Raw genomic sequence first — 24,893 nt, forward strand, 5'->3', positions numbered from 1 at the left:
AAGCATACCTCTCAATATGAGGTACATAAATTATCCATTTCATGTCTTTAGATATTTAAACTATTCTAAACATACCATGCTGACATTATAAATGCCTTATAGGCACAATATTGGAAAGTCATGACCTGGACATTGCCTTATAAAGGGCACACCCAGTCAATACAGAATCACTATCACAGGTGGAAATCTTGCACTGCTTGAATCTTGAAATTAACTTAAATTAACTTTTGGTAACATTTTCTTCGCCATCCTCAGAATACTCTACAAATATCTTCACAAATATTACACATTTTTAAACTTCAAGAAATGTTTAATATTAATATACAGTAACAAAAAGAAGGCTGAAACTGTTGCATATGTGATAATAGCCAAAGCGTATCCTGTAATTGATTTCACAGTTTGGATTAAAATATGCATTGTGTTTATAGCTCTACAAAACTGACATACTGTAAAACAGTAGTAAAAACAAGTGTTGCTATTTCTGCATATATATTAGCACAGTTCTTTAAAAGGTCAGACAATTATTAAGAAGTAGCAAACAGCACACAGTGGTTACTGGAAATGCAAAGAAAGGGCCCCTAAATGTATCTGTAAAGCTCGACTGGTTGTGTCTGCAGCACAGACAGGCTGGAAGCCGACCACAGTCACCTGTGAAATGAGAATCTGTGCAGAGCGGACAGGCCTGAACGCTCCGGTGCAGCTCCTCAGCAGAGCGAACTTACGGAGAATGTGAGAGGCCTGGCAGTGCTGAGGGGGAGGACAAAACCAGCCTGTTTGTTCTCTGAGAGCCAGCTCCATAACCACCAGGCCAGCTCAGCTTACATATCCCAGGAATTAACCAGTGTTCGCAGTATATCAGTGATTATTAGTTAAGCTTTTTCTTTATTGCAGTTTTATCCACATTGCAAGAACAAAAATATAGAAAAAAATGTGTCATTTAAAAGGATTCTTTATTATGGTCTTACAGGATGCCCTTTTTATGTTTTGTATCATTGAACTTTTAATGGTAATATTTTTTAAATAAAACTTAAAAAGTCAATGTCTGGTCAGAGAAATTATCTGACAAATAAAATGAGCAGGAAACACTTTAAGTCAACCTTTTTTTACAATCAATGCAATTCTGTATGAAGTTAAATACTAATGAAGGGACGTTTGATTGGAGTTTGATTCTTATTTCAAACTAAAAGGGGTGAATAACTAGTTCAGAAAATATGCCTTATTGTTTTCCAGTGCAATTAAAATGATTGCATTTGTGTTTTGTTACTGTTCTTGAGAATAAATATTTATTAAAAACATTCCAATATATTTGTATTTGTAGTGGCTGTTAAAAATACATTTTAAAATATAAATGTAAATTAGCTTTCGCTTTTAGACGCTCACTATGCTACCAAAACAGTTAAAGTAAACATTCATTTTGATTGGTTTTGGGAATTTTCTTTCTTTTTCAGATTCTGATTTAAGATTTGATTTAATATTTCAAAGTAAAATGTAAGTTAATATTTAGGGTTAATATTGTCCTTTTGCATCAGAGTAGGGCATACAATACATTGGCTGCTCCATTTCTTTCAGGTACGTAAAAGCATTGAAGTGTTTTTCAGAACAACGGAGGTCTAGGCTTCCTCCTCTGTGTACTTTCTATTTGTGAAGTCTGCTTTTATCAGAGGTTCAAAGCCTCTGTTTCTTCGTTGACGCAGGTAGAGCACGAAGATAAGAAGAAGCGCCAGGAGACCGATGAAGACTCCCCCCAGAGTAGAGCCCAGCACAAACACAGCCGGCCCTCCTTCTTCATCTGAAAACAATATAGCACAGGTGGAAATGTTCAGAGAACTATTTGCAGCAGGAAAACAAAACAAATGTAAATGTCAGTCCTCATGATAAGATGTTCAAAATTGTGATTTGATGAGGCTTATAATTGACAACAATTACTTAATGTTTCTCAGCTATTAACCTATACTTCAAAACTAACTTTAAAACCCAATTTGAAAACACTCAACTACCCAACAGAAAGGGCAATGCCTTTCACAAACATGTATTCTCAATCTTAAAAAAAAAATGTTGGTGTTAAAGAAGGATATATTATATATTATAATATTTTACCAGCTATCTCATAAAGATTAAAAACCTATTTGTCACTTACAGTATGAGCATAAAACAATTCTGAGATTGAACTAAATTATAGCCTTAAAGTCTTATCTGAGCTCAGGTGGAATTTAAAACGTTTAAAGAATCTTGATCTGATTAAACAAAGACAAATTCAGTAAACAGTTTAATTGGCAGACTTTAGGGGTGTAAGTAAGCAGATTATGTTACTTTTGGATGGAGCCATGCTAGCTGTTTTCCAGTATTTGTGCTAGGCTAATCCAGCCTCATATTCAACACACAAATACAGTGGAGCTGATCTTCTCATCTAACTTTGGAAAGAGAGTGAATAAGAGTATTTCCCAAAACAGTAAAAACTTGCTCACCATCAAGGGCAAGAGCATAAGAATATCCCAGCTCCTCAGATGCAATATAAATCTCCTCGTTGGTGATGGGAGGAAAGAAAGGAACCATGTTGAAGTCCCTGTTGTGACCAATGGGGGCCATCTCATCGGGGTAAGTGGCGTTGGATGGAACAAACCTTCTCATCCACTCGTCAAAAATGGCATCAGTGAAAGCATGGAGCACCTGCGAAATAAACAACAAAAGAAAGTGAAACCGTGGTGATTTCAAGGAAAGAAAAATCCAATGTGTCCTTTCAGAGCGAACCATGAAATCAGATTCTCACCAGAAATATGGGGTCGTTTGCTGCAGAATGAGACAAAGCGCTCGTTCCATTCAGCATGGAGTGGACCAGGTTGTGAAGGTTATTGACCGAATCATCCAGTTCACCATCTGGTTTCTCGTACCCTTCCAGAGCATTTCTGTGGGTCAGAAAGCACAAAGTCTGTTGGGTTTTGCAAAGAAATAGCAGGTATACACTTAAAATGATAATTGATAATACATTTTTGAGTTTAGTACCTAAAACTGAAGGATGAGTTGGTGAAGTATGGAGGGCTGTCGAAGTCTCTGATTCCCAGACAGCTTCTGACGTCGGTCATGGTGGGCAGAGACGTGTTTGCCTTCTCCATTATCCCTCTCTGAATGAAACCCTCACTGGTGCCATTACACAGAGTCACGAGCTGATTGTACTCATCCAAACTGGAAATGAATCAAATGAAACATTAAAATGTGATTTCCAAAACTAAAACATGCATTAATGTGCCCGATTGTTTCATCATTATCAAACCATTAATGATATAGTCTGTTTACTCTCCCATCATGCTTTTGGGCTTACTTGTCACACACCACGCCCCATCTGGAGAACCTGGACTGGTTGCTGATGAGAGACGGGTTTTCTGGGTTCCGGCCCCCCAGCAGAGAGTCGGTGCACACGTCGCACTCACTTTGGCCTGTGGCAAAGTTCCAGTACGGGATCGCAAAGTTCTCATTGCCGGTTAATCTCTGCAGACAAATGTTTTGATATAAATTTACATTATTAGTAAAAAAATGTATTAGGGTCATCAACATCAACACTTTTGACGGTCCTTACACAAGCCCCAACAACTTCACATCACTTCAATTTAGATCAAGTCAAACACTTGATATCCTCTACTTTTCTCTCGCATTTTTCAAATGTTGGACCAATTGTCTGATTCGTTAAAATCTTCAACATTGACAACAAATTATAACTAACTTGGAAGGACAGTATGGGACATTCAGAAACACTTGTTTTTGATGTGAATAACATATATTTAAGGCCGGTAGCCTCCTCCTCAGAGTCACCTATCTGGAGCTGTGTATTCACCAAAGTGTTATTGAATGATAAACTAGATAATTGTGTTGTTACTTTAACAACTTGTAGAACGTTTTTTTTGTATTAACCTGTGGTCTGGAAACAACCTCCAAGATATCAGACACTGATATGCCAAGAATAAGTATAAGATAATAAAAGAAATTAACGATTACAAATGTCATGCAAAAATACACATGTAGGAATGCAAAGCTGATCACCCCAATGAGAATTATAGTTTACAGCGACAAAAGACTATTCACACCCAGTCATGCCAGAACAACACAACTTGTTTTCCAAAGTGTACACATACCTGTAACTCTCGTTCCAAGCTGAGGAGGTGATATCTGTGCCATGTGATGAAAGCTGGTCCTTTGTGTGAGAAATCAATGGCTTTGAATGGACGACCTGGACCTGAAGGGAAACAAAGTGTGTCGTGAGCTCTATGTGATCACAAGGTGACCTCATTATGTCACAAAGACATCATGCTGTTAAATATACTGTTATATGTAAAACAAACATTTGAATCCTTGTTAGAGCAAACATACTTTTGATGTATCACAAATCATTTCTATCATACAAATCCAACATTTCCAAAACTTTTCAGTGCGTTTTAAAAAATATGGATTAGGTCCAGACATCATAATAACTAATCATTTTGGAAATAGTAACAATAGTTTTAAAAGAAACGTGACCATGGTCTTTTACCAAGAAGCGTGTCCCGGACAGAGTAGTAATGCTGCCAGACAAAGAAGTCGTAGATGGAGATGTTAGTAAACTGGGGCTTGGTTCCATTTGGTCCCAGGAGTCCCAACCAGTGCTGGGTGGCAATGACGTAGTCTGGTTGGGTGGTGGCCTTAGACAGCTCCAGGACATTGAGGAACTCCTGGAGCTCTTCGGGGGTCAGGGAGTGGATGTTCTTCCTCACAACAGTAGCTTTCCTTTGGTCACAGTTTGGTCCGGTCCAGCCAAATTTGCACTGACCACAGTCATAACCTCCAAAGGTACCTGCAACACACAGAGAAAACTAACATATTAAATCATGTTGATGCTGTTTTATGTTCAGAATGAGCCATTTATGGAGTTAAATGTTTGAAAACATTGTGAATTACTCACCAGTACACCTGCAAGTCTGATTGAAGAATTTGGTGGGCCACCTCTCTCTGTCATCAACATTTCTCAGTCTGTACGGACCTCCCCAGGGTTTGTTGTCCACTCTAATAGCCGCGCAGCTTCCTCTCCCCGACAGAGAGCCGCACACATTGGCAGGATCTGAGCCCAGAGCGGGGCAGCACAGCTTGGACACAATCCCCTCCACTGTGCAGCACACTCGTGGAAACTGAGCATCTGCAGGCTCAGGCCAGAGCAGCAAACAAAGCAGACCAAGACCCAGAGCGTTCATCATATTTCACCAGTTTGTTTCCTCCAGTCAGTTGTGAAAAATCAGTTTGTACTTCAACTATCAGCGGTAATAAGGCCAATTAGTTCCTCCAGAAGAGTGTGGAATCTCAGTCTGCTACGGTCCCCCGTTGTGTATCTTCAAATTAGATTCAGTGATAGTTTTAAATTCTGTGTAAACAGCCAAATCATGTAGTGTTCCAGTGGGTTACATGCATATTAAGAAAGCCTGTGATTTCTGTTCTTGCTTAAATAGAGCTGAGGAGGATTAAGCCTTGGTCTTGTGATCATCACCTGACAGCAGAGCTGTGAGCTGTGGTCTGCACTAAGATCTGGATGAATACCAAGAAACTGCCTAAAGGGACTATAAAATAAAGTCACTATGTACCAAAAGACTTGAATGTTTGCAGTAATTATATGTAAAATGGCAAAAAGTGTAAAAAAAAGGAATTGGCAAATTAGTTCGATTTTCCGCCAACTGTGGAGACATTATTCAAATACAACAAAGAAATGACACACTAATGAATTTGTTGAACCATTCACAGCTATGTTAATACAATAACAGTTGGAAAAGTCCTCTTTGGGGCCAGAATAAATGGCCGGAACCCCTTCAGTAAATCAGTAATGTAAATTGTATGGCCGATTATCCTCTTAATCACACCATCAACTCAGATTGTTCATGGTATTGGATCTGATTATCTTTTTGTTCCATTAGTCAAATGTTTCGCCCAAAGGTGTCAGCTGACACCCTGTGATGTGCATGTGAGGCGATTAAAGAGCAACTTTAGCAATGATATGGTATTCTCTTTCAAACACTATCCATATCTTATATGCAGGGATGAAAAAGTACATAACAACAATACTGTACAGTTTTGATGCACTTCTATCTCCCTTCAATATTTTAATTAAACTAATACTTCTATTTTACTCCTTTTTACAGACTGGGGTTTTTCCGTTAAACAAGAAATAAGCTTCTACAACACAATACCTATACGATTAAACAACTGGTTCTGATGATTTGGCTTGTGTCCCTTTAAGACATAAGGCATTTCCCCTCTAAACTTCTCAGATGTTTTTCATTTACATTCAAGTCTAAGGAGGTAATAAAATCTAGATGTCTTCTTTATCCTGCCCCATTAACTTTCTTACAACTCCCCAGTTGTATCTGGTGATATATTACATTACATTTCATTTAGCTGACGCTTTTATCCAAAGCGACTTACAATTACCAATTACAGGGACATTCTCCCTGGAGTAACTAAGGACTAAGTGCCTTACTCAAGGGCACACTAGTGGTGGTGTTCCTGGCGGGATTTGAACTCACAACCTTCCAATCTTCAGCTCACCTCACTATCCATTAGACCACCACTATATATAAAGTCTTCACTGATGCATCAGTCTGAACAATCTAATAACGTCACATTATATATCAGTAATTGGAAGATTTGACTGTAGAGCAAGTGTTTATACTTTTGACACATCACAGTTTATCACATCACACAGCGATTCATATATCGCTGAAACCTTTGTTCTTTTGGGATTTGAATACCGGTAACGAAAGATTTAGTCTCAGGTAATAAATCAATCTTGTGTGTTTTTTAATTGTTTATTTAGTCCGATTGACTAAATAAACAATTAAAAAACACATGAATGCAGTCTATTCAAACTGAGATTATTTTTTTAATTGTTGCTCAGTGTGACATCAAATAACATTTTGTTTCATCAATCAGCACGGACATCTATATTACAGTGCATGCCTAATGAAACCTAAACAACAGTGAGCAGACCAAAAGGCTGTCTTGCTTCTTCCTAGAACAGAAACGCTAACAAACACCTTCTGTGGCAATAATTCCTAGAAAATGTGAGAATGAGCACTTCAGAGAATGACGTCAATGATGCTCAGAATTCATGAAAGGCTGCCATTTGAGCTAGTGTCGTGTTCACCGTCACCAGTACAGTTTGAAACTGAATTCAGCGAGGTGGACACGTCAAACACAACATTTGTATGGATTGTCTCTCTTGTATTATCACCAGTTTGTATTTAGTTGTTTCTTTGTGTATGTTTTTATTTTTGCTTTTATTCGTTTTATAAAATATCTTGTTCTCTTTTGAGTAATAAAGTAAATGTTAATTTAAGAAAGAGAAAGCAACCATACAAATTGTATTTATAAAAAACACAAAGGTGATTATTTTAATTTCCTCCTTTTCCTGATCTCAACCTTTACATGGAAATCCGTCACCACACACAGATTCACACTCGAGCATCCACACTTGTGATTTACAAGAAACATGATCACTTGTTCTTAACTTCCGTGTGAGGTGATGATCTCTGTGCGTGCACATGATTGTTGTCGATGCCTCTAAGTAATACTTAGCGTTTCACTTGTTTCTGTGAATCAGCCTTTGTTCAGGAGCAGGAGGTCTACTCATAAAGGAAGCTTTATAAAGGGACAAACTCCTGATGCCTTTTGACTGATGCTTTGCTGATGTCTGGCATGTGACCTCTGTATTTCACCAAGAGAAAGCCAACAAGAGTTCTTCACACACTTTTACTTGGAACGGTTGTTATGGAACTATAAAGTGAATTAACTGCTCATCATAACTCACCTCTTCATTTTTACACTCATAATTCAATCATATAAATGTATTGATTTTCAAGCATCGAATCATTCTGTCAACTCATATCCTATAAGAACATTATTTCACTGCAATTGCAAAGAAATGCAACAGTTTAACTTTTTTATAATAACAATCCTGGTTCTGTAAAACTATAAAGATATAAAATAACATTTTCTTTTTTTATGATAATGATAAAGAGTCCAAGTCTGAAACACCCTTACAGTATGAGAGTCGGCACATGGGACAGACGTAAACACGGCCTGATGAAGAAACTCATGTGTGATCATGTGAGGTTCACTGCTCTCAACAGGATTAGCAAGTGGAATTCCTGGAATGAGTCATTTCAATGTTTCTATAGGAATGATTTCACATTTATGTCAGAAAAATATCCTTAACTGTGTAACTGAGAGGGAAATGGATGCTCAGGTCAGTGTGACTAAAGAATTGAATAATGACTTGTTGTTCATCAACGTCATGGCCTGTCAAGGAAACGAAAATGATATGTTGTGTGTGTAAAAAAGCCTAACCCAAATCATCTTAAAGAGAGGATAAAAGCAAATGTTATCAAATTGACATTCATGCCTTCCTAAAAGGTAAGCAAACTAAATGAGGACAACAAATAAAACTATAAGGAATGCCGACTCTCTGGACACTTTCAAAAAACAACTCAAACCTTTGGCCTCAGCTAAAATGCAGTACCCAGCAACCTGTTCTTTTTCAAACCTGTGTATCTGTGTGACTATTATTATTTTGTTTGTTTTGTTTACCATTGTAAAGTGTCCTTGGGTCTCTTGAAAGGCGCTATAAAAATTGAAATTATTATTATTATTAAAACTAATTTATCTGATTCAAGATGCATTCCTTTGAATGCAGCACTTTCATGCTACACAGAGATTATGAATAGCAACTGATAGAATCAGTCATTCTTGTACAAAATTAGAACAGAAAAAAAAAAAAACATAATTTGCTGACATTAATATTCATAAAAACTGGATTAGTCACTTTTTGTGATAAAGCATCTTAGAGGTTTTTTTCAAATTGCTTGTTTTTTATGTTTCCATTTTATTCAATAGTTTTAGCCTTTACATGTTTTGTAAGGATATATAAACTCAATTCACTATATTTATTCAAAAATATTCAGAATTCCAATAACACTGAAATACACCAGTCATCTCTTGCTTAAGTATCAATGTCATTTTCAATTATCTTAACAAAAGGATTTTTCTCTCAGACATTTTGGTTCTTTTTGGTCTCTATTTTTATACCCAAAACTGACTTAAAAAATGTGTAAATGAACAGAATCCATTATCCCTCCTGAGACACAGGATGGTGCCAGAGAGCCATGAAGAGAAAGCCTTCTCAAATAGACGAATGGCAAGATGCTTGAGTGACTAATGTATTTAATGAAAGGAGTATGGGTTTCATTATAAAACATATTTTGTATTGAAATATCTGCTAATCAGTTTATAATAATATAAGAATAACTATTAACATCGTTTTATTATTAGCAAATAATGTTTTAAGGTGACATCAAAGATATTTTTATTATAAAAGAAACAAAGGAATCGTGGAAAGAAACATTTTTTATGAGCGTTTCACTTCTGAGGTATAAAACTCAATGCATCTATTCACTGTCTATTCATTTAGAGTTCCTCTTCTCAGGTCTAACATAAGGGTGATCATAATAGTGTGCTTCGAAGCAGGACAAATGAAACCATTCTCTTAATAGTCTTTCAAAGAGAGGTGATTATTCATTTGTTAAATGATATACCTGTTACCATGTGGATAAAGAAATGCTTCCATTTTCTTGACAGCTCTGTGGAAATTGCACTTAACACCAAACCCACTCTGCATACATTTTATAGGAATATCCCGTAGCGAAACAAGAGAAGGCCTTTTACATTTTTTAATTGAAGCCTCTTCAGTTACATTTACAGAGAACTGAGCTCAGTGTCCTGGAAACTGTCTAAAAGCAACCAATTCATATGTTTTTGCTTGATTTTGTTTGCTATTATTTCATTAATGATGTGTGACGTGAGCGACCACTCGACAACCCCTGGTGGGCTTTTGGTTTACTTCTCCATATTCATATTCCTTTTTTTTTGTTCTTTTAATTGAGCACTAAATGTAATGTGTTTGTGAAAATGCAAATCAACTAAACTTTTATTAAAATGAAGGAGAAGGGAGTATGGGTCATGACTCATGTCGCCTATCTGCTGTTTTGGTCCAATCATCTCAAGGAAACATCACATAAACACAAATATAAAATTATAAAAGAATAGGCAGCAAAAAAAAAGGTACATTTCAAAATAAAACAAGTAGTTTATAGCTAGTTTAAAACATATCACAGGTCATGTGATTGCTTGTAAATTACATAAAGTGCAATATACATTTACAGTACTTTATGACAGCTATTTAACTATCTTTACATTATCAACACACCTGTAATCAACCAATGTCTGTAATTATTCCAACATTGGGAATCAAATATTTGCATTAAAAAAAATCCAGGCATGGCATTTTTTTAAGAACTCTATATTGATTAAATATACTTTGTCTGATGAATCTCTTTCACAAAGTACATAATCCTCTGTTTATGTCACATTATAAAACGGTCTTTATGATTAATGTTATCGTGATTAATTGTTATCGTGATTAATTGTATTCATTTCTAGTTTTGGCAACCACAAATGTCCAAAACAACCTCTTCCTATTAACATTTTGACAGTACTTGTAGTAACTACGGAAGTATGGCTCCTTTACTTTCACTCTGAGTATGTTCTAGTGTGAGAGAATGAGAGATACTGTGCACACATAGAGGGGGGTGCAGTGTCTGTAGACAGGGGGCAGTGTTGCTGTTCCTGCTGGCCCTGGTTCACTGCAATGACTGGCCCAAACAGTTTGCATTTCCTTCAGGATGCTCCGAGAAATATGCCATGAAATAGTCTAGGATTGGACATCTTTGTACTTTAACTGTCACCATTTCAAATTTCAACCATGCCAGGCGGTGACTGACAGTATATACAGTCGGCTGGGTGGTATGCTGTCGTATGAAATGACTAGCTGCATAGAGTTTTAATCCTCTTTAAGACTCCTATCCATCTCCAAATTAATATCTAGGGGCCACATATCCCTCTGCACTAGTTTGCACTTGTAAAACCCTCTCTTCTTCTCTTGCGAAGTGATCAAATTATTCACTGGAAAATACGATTAATAGTTATGCTGCAAAACATGCTTGAGGTCAATTATTTGGAAGATGCAAGTGATAAACTCATTACAGTATAAAGCCAATTCAAGGACAAGCAGCATGAAGAACTGTGTTGTAGATTAATTGCCATTAAAGGTCAACATGCGTTCAAATTGACAAAGATGCTATCCATTTTTTATCAGAATGAAGTGCGCAGTATATGGGAAACCTATAATGCTCATTACATGCATTTAAATGAGTTTCTCCTAATTACTAATCAGTCTCTTGTACCATTAGAGATGGAAATTAGAAATACAAAACGACCCTTAGGCATCATTCACTGAGAATATATCAGTTTACTTTGTTGCTTGGCATTTTAAAACCTTCAACCTTCAAAACTTTCGCAAATATTAGAATAATCCGAAGGCGGGAGAATCACTTTTTATTACTTAAGCTGAAATGTGTATTAGTGTGTTACAATAAATAACTATTGTGTGTTAATATAACAGAGTAGTGTGGTATATCTTTGTTCATAAACAACAACAAAACTAAACATCTGGGTCTGAAAAATAAATACAAAAAAACGATACTGTTTATTTTGCTATGCCCCAATCAGAATATTGGCTAGACCCTTCAGTGATTCTTTCTTCAGTGATTCCCGCCCACCTCTCTGGCAGCTTACCGATTTACATTTGAGCATAATGCAGGCATTAGAGGAGGCACAAGGCAGCCCTGATAAGTTACAAAGTGCTCCAGGGGTAAACCTCGTAAGAGAGGGTTTGGAGTTATTTACAGCGTTCAAATCCTTCAAAAATTCATGTCTGGAGGATGAGATTGGTTTTGCAGTTGATGCTTTGCACACAAAGCAAACACAATGCATATGGAGGGTGTTTAGCTGTAAATGACCAGATGACATTAATTCTAATTGACTGATCTCATCTCATGCTCAGGACCAGCGTGTATGATACTGCTCAGGACACAAGGGTCCTGTCAAAGCACAATGTTACACACAAAGCAACAACACAGAAACACTAAGATTGGCTTAAGAAATGAGGAACACAGGGGGCTAAAAATGATTTCTAAATGCAATTTAATTTTCAATGAAGCAATACTTAAGTTGTATGGCATTTTCTATTCAAAGATATGTTTTGATTGTGCAATTCTCATAATAAGAGTGCTCAAAAATTGCAAAGCCATTACAAAGGAAGTTAAAGGCAATGGAATTCATTCTTATCACAAATGCTTTCTGTACAGTTGTTCCATTTGAAATGCATTTAATTGCAAATAGAAAAGAAGAGAGAGAAAGCCAACAATGCGAGGGTCTGAAGCATTTTTCTCGTCTGCTTTGAGTGAGCGTATTCAAATCTAAGCGGGCAGACAATGAAGGAAAGGAATCGTGCTCTGAATAGCCTCTCTCTCTCTCCTTTTCATTCCCAGGCCAATTCACAGCCTTCCTCTTCGTTGCTGTTAGGGGCGGGCTTTCCACTCGCAGCTCAAACTTCCTCTGTAGAACAACACCTGATAGCAGTAGCAGCACACATGTAGTCACTATTCATCATGTCAATGTGAGAGACCTGCGTGGGAGTCAGGGGTCCTCTGTAAATACCGTCTATTACAATCTTCCTGACATACATGCAGTTCATGTTGTGTTTTCATAGAGCTGTTTACCCACTCATTTGACAAGGATGCTAGTCCTCGCCTGCATCAGGCTTTGCATTTCCAGGCCCTTCCTCTAAAGCCACGGCCAAGCCCTGACCCAGGATCCCTCTCCCCACTCCTTCCACTGAGGGGAGGAGTATCTGGGGATCACGGGGCACAAAGTGCTTGAAGCCTGTGTCTTTGTTGGGGCAAGCAGGGAGAGAACACCCCCAGCAGATATGCTGACAATCTCATGGGAGCAAGAGAAGAAGTTGAAGCAAGAAAGTGCACCCTTCAAACTTTCCAGTGCAGTGCTAGGAATTCTATTTTTTCTCAACAAAGATTTATACATATTTATACAAGCCCAAATACTGATAGGAAGGTGGTAGGAAAAAAAATCTTGGAATTGCAGAGGTAAACTATATGTAAATGCCATAAAGTAATAGACTTGTAGTGCAAATCACACCATTTTATCTTTAATTTTGCTTTCGTACCCTCCCCTCTCCCCCCATCCTCTTTCCTCTGGCTTAAAGGTGCATCAGAGATATGCATTTAAGCATATTCAGAACACGGGGCGTGAAATTAAATGTGTGGCAGAGTGAGAAAAATATACAGACGCTGGAGATGCCTTAAAAATAGTCATTTATGCAGATGGAGAGGAGTGAAATCATTTGCAATGGGATGACCCTCTCTCCAAGCATTTCTCCCCTCACTGTTCTTCCCTAATCTTGCACTGTATCTTCATTTTTCATTGAACTCGCCAGTTTGCTGCTAAGCAGCCTTGTAGATAAGGCAAAGTGCTAAAAGGAGACGACAGAAGGAGCTCAGTGGGCCCGTTTCTATTGCACTTTCACCCAAGGCAATGGGCAGAATTTAACGGATTCCTTCCAACATATGTTTTTGCCAGATAAGTAAACAGTGTGTGTCGGAAATGAAAAAAAAAGCATTTGCAATTTAATGACATTACAGCTCCCAGCTTAGCCCGCCGTGCTGCGAGGCGAGGAGCAGAGAAAGGGGAGAGCGGAAGAATGGAACCGGGTGTCATCAATGTTTTTTTTTCTTTTCCCTTGCAAGAAGCAGCACTGAATTCTTCTTATTCTTTTCAAACCCCTTCCCTTCTCCATCCCTTCCTGCTATTTTGTTCTCTTGCCCATAGTTTCCTCGCCTTTGTTGGAATGAAATTATCTATTATTTTATTCAGAAAAACTTGCCATCCCCTGCCATCCTACCCTCTCCAGCATCTGATTCTCTCAGATTTCCTGAGCTAAAAACACATCTCTCTATGGCCATGGGTGCTCTTCCTCTCTCTATCTATCTCTCCTCCACACCCCCACCCAACCCTGCTTCCCCTCCTTTGTCTGGCTTCATCAAAGTGCAATAGATGCTTGGCACAACAAAGAGTAGCAAGCCTCCATGTTGTCACAACGTTCAGACCTAATGTGAGGAGCAATAGTAGGGGATGAGTAGGAGAGAGGATCCCCTCAGAGAGAGTCTATATTTCAGTGGCAGTGAACGATCCATCCATCCCATGTGAAACTCAGTGATTTCCCTCCTTTCTCCCTGCCGGCTGTCAGGCAGCTGCCTTATTATAGAAGGCTAATTGTGCAGGAAAGCAGATTATGAGAGTGGCAGGATGTACTCCTTGACCATGTGCTAATGTGATGACAAGTTTGGGGACCCTCTAAGCAAAAAGCGTCGCACGCCAGGGCACTTTTGGCACTGGCTATAATCTGCCTTTGGTATTAACTCAGCAAACCGGCTTGTTTGAGTATGGATCAATCGCTCGCTCATTATTTTTACAAGAAAGCTTTATATTCAAGGCGCTTTCCTGGTGTTGATCTCTCATTAACCATGCTATGAAAATGCACTGGCAATCCCTGTGTAAGGGATATGTCACCCCAGGGCCCAGGCTTGCAGAAGCATGTTAAGGAGAAGAAGGGGCAGGAAATTTGGGTCAGTTGCCTTAGCCAAAACTTGAATTTCAGGTTTTGCTTAAAGCCCCCCGCTCGGCTTTTCTCTTTTAATGTGTTTTTGTTTGGCGGTGTTATGTTTTAAATGTCAGCCCTGGAGCTGTCCAGCAATTTAGGAGGCACAAAAAGCCATGTCTCAGTATCGCTTCCAAGTGTTCATGTTACCTCTGTAATCGCTGCTGGCTGCAACATTACACACTCTCCATTCACTCGTGGTCTTTTATCACCTCTGAGTGTATTGACTGTACAGGTAAAAGGTTAGATAGGGTCAGAATGAGGTGATAATATTACAGGACAAATAGCAATGCCTGATTTGCCGTGTTGAGTGGAGATATGGGATTATTATCCGCCTGCCACTAAACTAACTTATTTATCTTAGCAGAAAAGACCTGACATGTGACACTGGATGCTAAATCTGCATGAATTGAATTAGCTGTCAAGATGTATTGTGCATCAAATTAAGGGGGGAAATATTTCAACCTGTTTACACATTTCTTATACAAACATCCAACAATCCACGGTGCTCAGACATCCGTTTGTCTGACAAGAGATCATGATGCATGTGCTATGAAAAATAGAGGATTTTGCCATATTTGGCTTCAGTGTGCTGGCATGGTGAATGACGCAACAGGAAAATGAACCTGACAGCACCAGGCAGCGGCTCGGCATTTCCTTTGCGCCCTACATACACACATCTGTTATTATTGCTCTACAGCTATGTATATTTTTACACCTGTCTGCACTGATATCAAAGTGTAGAGCTCTGCTTTTAGACGTTCAAGTTTATTTGCGACTCCTGTAAGAGTTTGTATGGTTGCCATCTCCTTGAAAAAAAGTGTTGCTATTCCAAGGGTTTCATACCATTTTAAAAAAGACCTGTCAAAGGGCACTGTTCCACTTGACCCAATTTAATGTTTCATACAAACAACTGCAGTGTGTTCAAATGTAACGGCTGAAATGTATAGACTGTTGCATGGATCTGTCGCGTGTAACAACATGTCAATGTAATATGCTATTATTATTCATACCTACTTGTATACATGGCCTACTGTGGCTCACCTGGACAGCTTTGTACTTTGAAAGAGAAGAGGCTGAATCTTACATGCACAATAAAAAAAAAAGCATTTAGAGAGGAGGACCTCTCAGTGGCGAGGTACTTCAGCAGCTTCTATAGCCTTGTAACATTTTCATTAGCAGCACAGTGAGAGTGAAGGCCAAACTTTTGATTGCTTTCTCTGTTTCATCCTTTTATAGATTGCATTCTCCCCACACACAAGCAGACAAAGCAAATATAAATGCAATGTTCAAAAGCCATTACTTTCAATGTTACCCTTTCTGTGGTAACAAAGAACATGGTAAATGTCCACTTCACAATATGACCAGGCACAGCGTGATGATGGGGCTAAAGACTGTGGGATGTCTGAAGGACCCCTGCACGTGACGTCTGGTAGGAGCATTCATAATAGATTTGTTCTGAGGATCTTCGCTTTACTTTCCAATTAAGGTATGAAGTCATGCTCCTTCATCAGTATATGTAATGGCACATTTCATGAAGCAGCCATGTTTTGAGATGAAAGACGCTGTTTGCATGTTTTGGCTTTTCTGCAGACTTTGATAAGGTGCCCGTACAAATGATTGCTTTGCTGTCATCAAGGTACACGCACTTGCCTTCTTTATATCGTCATTAGTGAGGCATCTTGGTTGTTCCAGTGCATTACACCATGCATGCGCAAAACTGTGTTTGTGGAGAAAAGCAGCGACAGACATGAGATCAATGTCAGCTCTACTAGACACCATTACACTTGACACTTTAAAATGCAATACCATAAACAGCTACGAAGAAATAGCCTTCTGCAATATGGACTGGAATCTCTTTAACAGAAAAGTAGTGCACAAAAAAGAACAAGCCGCTCTCCACTGATAGAGACAAAATACAAGTTTCCATCCACTGAATGCATTATCCAGTATTCCAACATTTCAGTACACGAAGATTAGCTATGGAGCGACATATCATTTGGCAATGATCTATTTTGCCACCGTTAATTACAACAAGTCTGCAAAATATGACAGCTAAACCGCGGTATCACAATACAGGGTGTGAATCCCAAATCAAGCTTTGCACACCATAATCCTGTTAAAATGTAATAAATAATCCCTGTGAATTAATGTTGGCAATATTTCATTTTAATATGATTTTGAAAAAACAGGAGAAAGAGGGGAAATGGATGGCATTACAGCTCACTCACTTCAAGTGTGGTTGTGAGTGTGCAGGAGGAAATCATTGCTTCTCATTAAAGGTGCAATCTTCGAGCCCTGCAGATCTTTGTTGTAATAACTGGGGGAAATAATCTCTTTATTGATAGGCACATGTAGCAGAAAGTATGCCAACTGACAGGTACTTATCTTTTGCCTGTGTCCTGTGTTATAGAAAGATATAATTCTTTGTGACTGCTCCTCGGGGCATCAGCTCTTCAACTTCATTATTTCTACTTATGATAGATATATTTTTTCATGAAAAACCTGCGAATTAATACGAGAGCCAGCAATCTCTGCCAGCGGTCATTTGGAAATGGAACAAAAAATGTCATGTCAGTTTAAAGAAAATATTTTAAGGCTGTTCACTGACATTATTCTAATTTATTGATGGATTCATAGAATAATCCTATGCCTCATGTTTTGGGTTATTAACTTAATGATTTCAGTGAGTACCCAGCAGCAAGAGGATCTTTTGAAAAAGACTAATCGTGTCAGGAATTCAATTGTGTCAGCGGCAACATCTGCACTTCTTTTTCCTCAAGTAAAAACACTTGTCCTTGTATGTAGTATTCTCACTTTAAATTGTGTATTTTCAAACAAGCCTCGTCTTATATTCATGTCTGAGCAGGAATTGTGAAATGATTCTGCTTGTTATAAAACTGAATCTGAATGAAATAGTTATTAGTGCAGTTAGTTCCTTTAGACAGCAGTGGGAGCTTCAGAGTCTGCTTCTCAAGTATTTCCTTCTGTATTAAAACTGACTTGGAAACACCAACCTCAAAAGTGTTTCCTTCTATCTGTTTAGAAAGACCTCAGACTATGTCGATTATTCTTAAAATAATCGTCCCGACTTTTTTAGATTTTGTGGGGGCATGGATATTCCTTGTTCATTTACTGATAAGAAAAGTAAACACTTGTGTTTGACATTTTACTTCCTCATTGTTCGGGGTTCCACAAATTTCATATGCAAAAATAATGTAAAATAATTAAATTAAACTTTTCTTTGTATTCAATATATGTTTCCTATGTGTGTTATTTTCTTCTGAACTAATAATATCCAATATATGTAGGGGCCAGGAAGCAAAGTGGTTTCTCTTTGCTTTTGCCAAACTATGGGATTGACAATTTGAGGAAGCAGACTTAGTAAAACAATTTAAAACAAGCTTTGGTATTGCACCAAAGAATAATATGTTTTAATTTAAATATGTTATAAAGGTTATGTATGAGGAAATGCATATATTATTTTTTGCCAAATTGTCAAAAACAGACAAGTTATTTTATTTTAAGTTAATGAGATGCCAGAGAGGTTTCATTTTCTGCTATAAACCTCTTGTTGACAAGCTATGTAAAAGTCCAATTACAGTAATATACAATTCTGACAAGTGTGTTTGTGAACACACTTATTTGGGATTTGGGAGGGGGAAATGCTGCACACAAAGTCAGATATAAATGATGTAAAAGTAAATTGTACATGTTTTATAGCTGACATCCCGAAGAGATCTAACATGTAATATTCTGTAATTTAAATAAATAAAATATATAATAATTGTATTTGACTATATTTTCAGCTGTTACAAAGGACCCTGATTTCCAAGCCCCCCAAACAGAGCAATAGACTTACAGGAAATCATCTGTTTTACCCCCAACAATATGTATTCCTAAACCAGCAACTACAGGGCATTACTGTATGTTTCCATATAATGTCTATGATTTCATCAGCTACGATCAGGACATCAAAAATAAATAAATATTCTACTCATTCAAGAAGCGTCCTGAAATGCATTTAACATGTAGTGATAAATAAGAGCTGGGCTATGTTATTGTTTCTATCTCAGAAACATTAACGCCAGACGATCTACCAGACAACTAAAAGGGCAGATCACTCGTCTCACCCGCAAAACTCTGGATTACCTCAAACACCCCCCTACCCCCACCCACCTGCCCCCTACCTAATTCAAGCGTTCCTCCCTCTGAACTCCAGCAGGGGTCCATCGACATATTGCATTATGTACTATTAAACAAACTTGGACTTCTTAAAGCAGAGTCAGACTTCAGAGGCTGTGGCATGTTTATAGGCATGGTCTGTAAAGTACACAGAGATTTCTCATTTCTCTTGGTGACCTTGGGCACAGTGACATGAACGGTTTTGAGGCTTTGATTTGCCACGTTGAGGGGTTGCGGAAAAGGTGCAATGCAAGATAATTTGGGCATTTTTTTTCCCTCCTGGGAGCATAGAAAAGTAAGAAATACAGCACTTCATACTCTGGAGATTACAGGTAATATGGCACACAGCCTTCATAAACATTCTTGACCCAACCTGATGATGGAGATATTGCTCCAGGTGAGACTTTTCACACTTTGATTTGCCTAAAATGAAATGGGGAAGTCAGTGATCAAGACCCTTTGAGGTTCCTCACAGAGAAGCCAGCACTGGCTGAATATCTCCCAGCGCTGCACACAGCACACATGCTTTAACAACCAGGTTAGCAAGAGGCAGACTTCTGCAAACAAACAGAGAAAATATCCTCAAAGAGATGATATTGATGTATTATTCATGTCAGAAAAAAAATCTAAAATGATCCATCTCAAGCTATTGAAGCCAGGTGATAATCCACATGCTTGTGGGGCAGCCCTGGGCGAATTAGGGATGAGGAAGCCATTGTACGTCCCTCTAAGGTCAACATGGTTGAACCGGTGATACATATGTATGTTAATTTGCCTAATCTCACTTCTACAAATGTCTTACAGGCACATAAAGGGTTTAACACTAAGACATAATGATATCAGGGCATCAGACGGGGGGCTTATGAAAACATGGGGCAGCCATAGCTTTAAATCTTCTATAGAAACCTTTAAACCGGCTGTCAAATAGCAAGGCAAGTGCGGTAAGGATTTCACATTTTAATTTCTTAATACAAAATAAAAAAATGAATTCCTTAGTTAACGTTCATCTACAATATATATAAAAACACGCGTAGCACCAGAGTTTGAATCACTGATTTAAATTAAAAATACTTTGCCATTATCTAGCCATATACATATTGTGTTTTTATGCATATTGTGTTTATATATATATATATATATATATACACTGTCAGAGTGGTTTTTATTGAACCTATATATATACATGTACAGTATAGGTTCAATTAAAACCACTGACAGTGTCATCACTTCAGAACTGGATTTCCTGTTGGCTCTAAATTAGACAGAAATCAATAAATATGCAACTAAATTCATACGAAGACTGCTTCTGTAGATGGACTATTCTTTTTAAAACACTCTCACTTTATATTTGTTTAACACTCTCCTATTGCCAAGAAGAAATTATGTTATATTTGATACATGACTAATACTTAATGGCTGGTTTATTTAAATGTGTTAAATTAAACAACATTTTTATTTAATGTCTTCCTGCCCGCTTGAGTTTATCCTGTGTTTTGACAAGAGTTCACATTGTATAGCAGCTTTTACATCAGGCCAGATGTTTATCACAATGTATATATCATCTATAACCACATAATATTTAGCAACTAATTGTGTGGATTGAAAGAAATTAAGGTTATCAGGCCATATGTAAATTAATTATTGTAAAAGTTATTCCTTGACAACAATTTCTTTTTAAAAACAAGCTATTTAAGCCTGTTTAAGGTGAAAAAACAAAAGTAAAGGGAGGCTGAAACCCTGAGAAATGTACATAATTTTGGTTGAATAGAAATGTTTGTATCTTAACTGAAATCCTGTCCTGGGAAACAGGTTGTGTTGACCCTGATTTATTGAGGAATTTAAATTCAGGAGTGAAAAACATTTTAAAAGAAAAAGTTTTCTCCTACTTATTTCCATAGTTGCATCTCCACCTTTCCCATTCAGTTCCCATCTTAGAAAAAAACAAAACATAGGCTATCTATTCAAAAGGCATTTAGTCCATTTCTTTCTTGGCCGGTAAACCTATTCATCAATTGTTCTGTCTTGTAGATTGCATTCTAATGCTAATCTAGCGTGTTAAATATCTTTTTGTTCCCCTTTCACCGTTTTGTCATTCAGTTTATCCAGTTTTGGCCACCCATTTTATTTATTTATGCGCCTGCTTCTATTCATGCGCTCATGTATTTTTTATTATGTTGTTTCACTGTCATGCAGTGTCAACTCACTCTATTCAATGTGGGCTACTTGAAGGGCTTGCAGGGACAAAGCGTGTACACATTGCAGTGCTATTCACTCCGGCCAGCTGGATCGGCTGAAAAAACCTTGTGAAAAGAAATCCTCCACAACGGACACAGAAGAAGTGCACAATGCTAACAGTTTTCCAAATACCACTGATTGCTTTCATCACAATGAGGGAAAGCAGCCGCTTTTGCTGAGCTCCACTTCAACAAACAACACTCTCACAAAACCTCCCAACCCACGTTTTGTTCCCAGACAAAACCTCCTCGACCGTCTAAACGCTCCCAGAGTAGAAAAAAAGTTCTTTCAGCTTTCTTCCCCTTTTCCTCCAGAAGAAAAAAATATAATAAAAAGGCAAAAGAAAGAGAAAGAAATGGCCACCGACTGAACTCGTAATGCAAGTTTCTTACAGACAGGACGACCTTGTCTGTTTTGATCAGAAAGCTGTTTTACCATTATACCTATACTTATGTAAAAGTTAGCCTTCTACACGTTGATACTCAAATGTATTTAATTTTGTGGCATAAAGCAAAAATAACATTGCACACTTTCAGTATTCATAAAAAAATATATAGGCATGGCCTCAAACTCACTTAGAGAAAATAATCTACATTTTCTTTTGAAAAACTCTGTAAATGAAACACAAGGTCACTTGCGCGTTATTTTCGGGGCCAAGAAGGAAGTTCCGTGGAGAGAAGTGATCGGGGTGTTACAATGGAGAACAGAGTGCTGAAAGGGTTTAATTAACCGTGACGGAGATAATTATCCCTGGACTGTCCAAATTAGTTTTGCATAATCGCTCTGATCCTTATGAATTAATCTCTCAGTGTAACATAGGAGGGGCAGTTTGCTTAAACAACAATACAAGTTATAGATCCAATATGAAATGCAGTGCACCAACACCTTCTACATGCACGCGCACGCGAGATCGTGCACTCTTTAGAACATGTGATCAGCATGTTTTTGTTTATGTCCACGAGCCTTTAATTAATATTAAATGAACTTTGTTTTTCTTTTCAGACTTGGGTGCGCACACACTCGGCTCAGGTTTTTTTTTTTTAAAAGCCTCAAAGACGAGCTTGTTCTGCAGCTTAAAAGCAGCTCTTTTTTCTTTTTTCACCTTGCATGGGAAAAGAAAGCTCAGAGTACTACACAGTTTTATCTTCCCTCCTATTCACGATTAAAATTGTGATAAATAAGGTTTTGGCTCTTGATTACAATGGGCTGATTTAGATTTCCCCCCAGTATTGCCATTCAAAGCGCGGACAAAAGCGGCCTGTTGAGGATACCTTACACTTCACCTGGACTGAGGAGCAGGAAAAGAAAAGATAACCATCTTGTTCATCTCATCAAGAACTACAGCTGCGATTCCCTTCCGTTTAATCCGAATAGGCTTTATTGTATTCCTTCGCTCAACAAGTGAACAGTAGGTTGAAGTACATAACGGAGGTTAAAGAAAACACAAAACATACAAATTCCATAAGAGTTAGTTAAAAAGTATTTTTTCTGCTGCACATGATACGAGGAGTGGGTGGGTGATGATCAAGAAATGATGAACTCCTTGAACAAACTTCCCCTTGCATTTAAATTGTAACTTTTTTACAGTTTGAAGTGAAAAAAAGGTTTAATAAATCAAACCCACTGAAATTGAATATCCCATTGAAAATAAATTACATCCTCAACGTGTCATGTGCACATATTACAGAACTAGTCGTGTCCTTTTTAAAATTGTCTGGGTCACCATAGATTCCACTAAACAATAAATATTACAGACATCTATAAAACGGTTTAAAAACTCAAAATATACACAGCACTTCTAGTGAAATGCGTAGGTTCCTGGCCCTATCTCAAACACTAAGCCTATAACGGCAAATAAACTAGAGTCATTTTTATCTGTACACATTTACAGTCATACAGGACAGGAGAAATGTTGTGATAAATCTTCCCTGATCCATTAATTACAACCCATTAGCCTCGATGTATCTGAGAGAAAATCCTGTGATTATGGTCAGTGTGTATGCTGCCTTTGATTCCAACAGGTTAGGCAAAGCAGGTGCAACTTGCAAAAAATAGAAATCAAATGGTGTACCTTTCAAAATGGGTTTTTCACAAAATGCTCTGATACCCTTTCCTCAAATGTTTGCCATCCTTTAGTCCTTCCCCTCTGGGCTGTGAGAGGTGATGGCTGGGTAATAATAGATTAGAGAGTTCTCTAAATAAGCAGTACCTTAGATAAAGGCATTATTCAATATACATACACATGTGATATCTGAGACGACGAGCACTTCATCACATGAACAAGGTTTGTGCATGCATAATAAAACTCTTGCATGAATAGCTTTTTTTTTTAGTTAGTTTGTTTTTGTTTTCACATTTCATTTTCTCAGAAGTCCAACGCGGGCCTTATCATAATGCTGCAGCATATGCAGGGTACGGTTCAAGTTGAGGTTTTCCCATCCCGGGGAGTAAGATGTATGCTAAGGGCGGCTGCAGTCCTGCTGTGGGCCAGCCCGTACAGTTACAAGGGATCATGTAGCCTGGGTTTCCCGGGGACGGGTGTGAGTGAGTGTGGGCGTGCGTACCAACGCCAGTCCCGAAAGCCGCGCTTCCCGGCGGGTAGCCCAACGGAGACCCGTACGGAAACGAATGCGGAGAAAGCTCAGTCATCTTGGATCCCAGGTCAAAAAAGGAATAGGGGTTTGACATGGAGGGGTTGAAGAAGACCCTCGCCGCTGCGGCCGCCGCTGCCGCTGCTGCCTTGTCCGGGTGTCCCATGAGGGACTCATGAAGTCCAACGGAAAGCCCGTTCACTTTCAGCGCGTCGTGCTCCCCGAGGTTGTAGGGCACAGGGAAAGAAAACTTATCTTTTTTCATCAGAGTCTTGGGCTTCCGTCTCGGTCTGTATTTATAGTCTGGGTGTTCCTTCATGTGCATCGCTCGCAGTCGTTTGGCTTCGTCGATGAATGGCCTCTTCTCAGACTCGCTGAGAAGTTTCCACTCCGCTCCTAATCTCTTGCTGATCTCGGAGTTGTGCATTTTCGGGTTCTCCTGAGCCATTTTTCTGCGCTGGGCTCTGGACCAGACCATGAAAGCATTCATCGGGCGTTTGACGTGATCCATTGGTTTAGACATGTTGGCACAAACTCTATCTGAAAGAATAACATTTGGAAAATAATTTTAAGTATACACAACTTGCCAAATCTGAACAAAACCACACACAAAACTCATTTAGAAAGTTGTGAAATACAGTTGTGTTAATTTAAACTATACAACAAGTGAAACTCCTGTTTTGGCTACTTACTTAGACTTCAGTTCTTCATCCCTCCGATGAATATCGTCAGTAAAGTACAAGTGGCAGCGTCCTTACGAAAGCTCAACTTATGTTTTCTGCTCCATGGTGGAATCCACCGGTGATACGCCTTTAGCAAAGAAGAGAAGAAGAAAAAAAAGCTGTCTTGTGTTCCTCCCGTCGCCAGAGACTTCCAACCACCACTCAGCAGCTGCGTTTACGCGAATGGATGAGAACTCCCGCTTGCCCCATGTGAAATACAGGATTGTGTGGCAGGTAGTGAAAGTCCCACTGGCGCATGCGCAGTTGGCACGGAGTACGCAGGCGACTTGCTGAATGATTTTTGAAAAATCCCACCCTGTTTGAACGGGAAACGCTTCTTGTGGTATTATATATCTTCATTTATTAATCTCATTAGCTTCATATTCTCAATTAATTTAGCTAATGAGCAACTTGTCTCATTGGAATCGTTCAGTTTATCAGTAATTACTTTTTATTTAGGAGACAGGTGCACCTGACATACCTGAGGGTGGCAGCATGTATAAGCATCTCACTGATACACTG

The 24,893-nt window shown here is 38.4% G+C and overlaps 2 protein-coding genes across 2 annotated transcripts in view; both read right to left on the bottom strand.

The window, feature by feature from the left end:
* Positions 1 to 139: 139 nt before the first annotated feature.
* The window catches only part of LOC117481180 (multidrug resistance-associated protein 4-like), an 81,964-nt gene continuing 57,210 nt past the window's right edge, over positions 140 to 24,893 (bottom strand). Inside the window, exons 31-38 of the mRNA XM_034128769.1 lie at positions 4,928 to 5,165; positions 4,520 to 4,819; positions 4,125 to 4,225; positions 3,317 to 3,483; positions 3,001 to 3,180; positions 2,768 to 2,903; positions 2,466 to 2,667; positions 140 to 1,789 (exon numbers count right to left, since the gene is read on the bottom strand). Coding sequence (XP_033984660.1) covers positions 1,611 to 1,789; positions 2,466 to 2,667; positions 2,768 to 2,903; positions 3,001 to 3,180; positions 3,317 to 3,483; positions 4,125 to 4,225; positions 4,520 to 4,819; positions 4,928 to 5,165 — 1,503 coding nt within the window. The 3' untranslated portion in view covers positions 140 to 1,610. The remainder of the gene's footprint in view (positions 1,790 to 2,465; positions 2,668 to 2,767; positions 2,904 to 3,000; positions 3,181 to 3,316; positions 3,484 to 4,124; positions 4,226 to 4,519; positions 4,820 to 4,927; positions 5,166 to 24,893) is intronic.
* On the bottom strand, positions 22,414 to 24,606 carry sox21b (SRY-box transcription factor 21b). The gene is made up of 2 exons (XM_034128771.1): positions 24,342 to 24,606; positions 22,414 to 24,189 (listed from the first exon to the last, which is right to left on the bottom strand). The coding sequence occupies exon 2, from the start codon at positions 24,170 to 24,172 to the stop codon at positions 23,447 to 23,449; it is 726 nt and encodes a 241-aa protein (XP_033984662.1). The 5' UTR covers positions 24,173 to 24,189; positions 24,342 to 24,606; the 3' UTR covers positions 22,414 to 23,446.

This window comes from Trematomus bernacchii, unplaced genomic scaffold (assembly GCF_902827165.1).
Source record: "Trematomus bernacchii unplaced genomic scaffold, fTreBer1.1, whole genome shotgun sequence".
Lineage (NCBI taxonomy): Eukaryota > Metazoa > Chordata > Actinopteri > Perciformes > Nototheniidae > Trematomus > Trematomus bernacchii.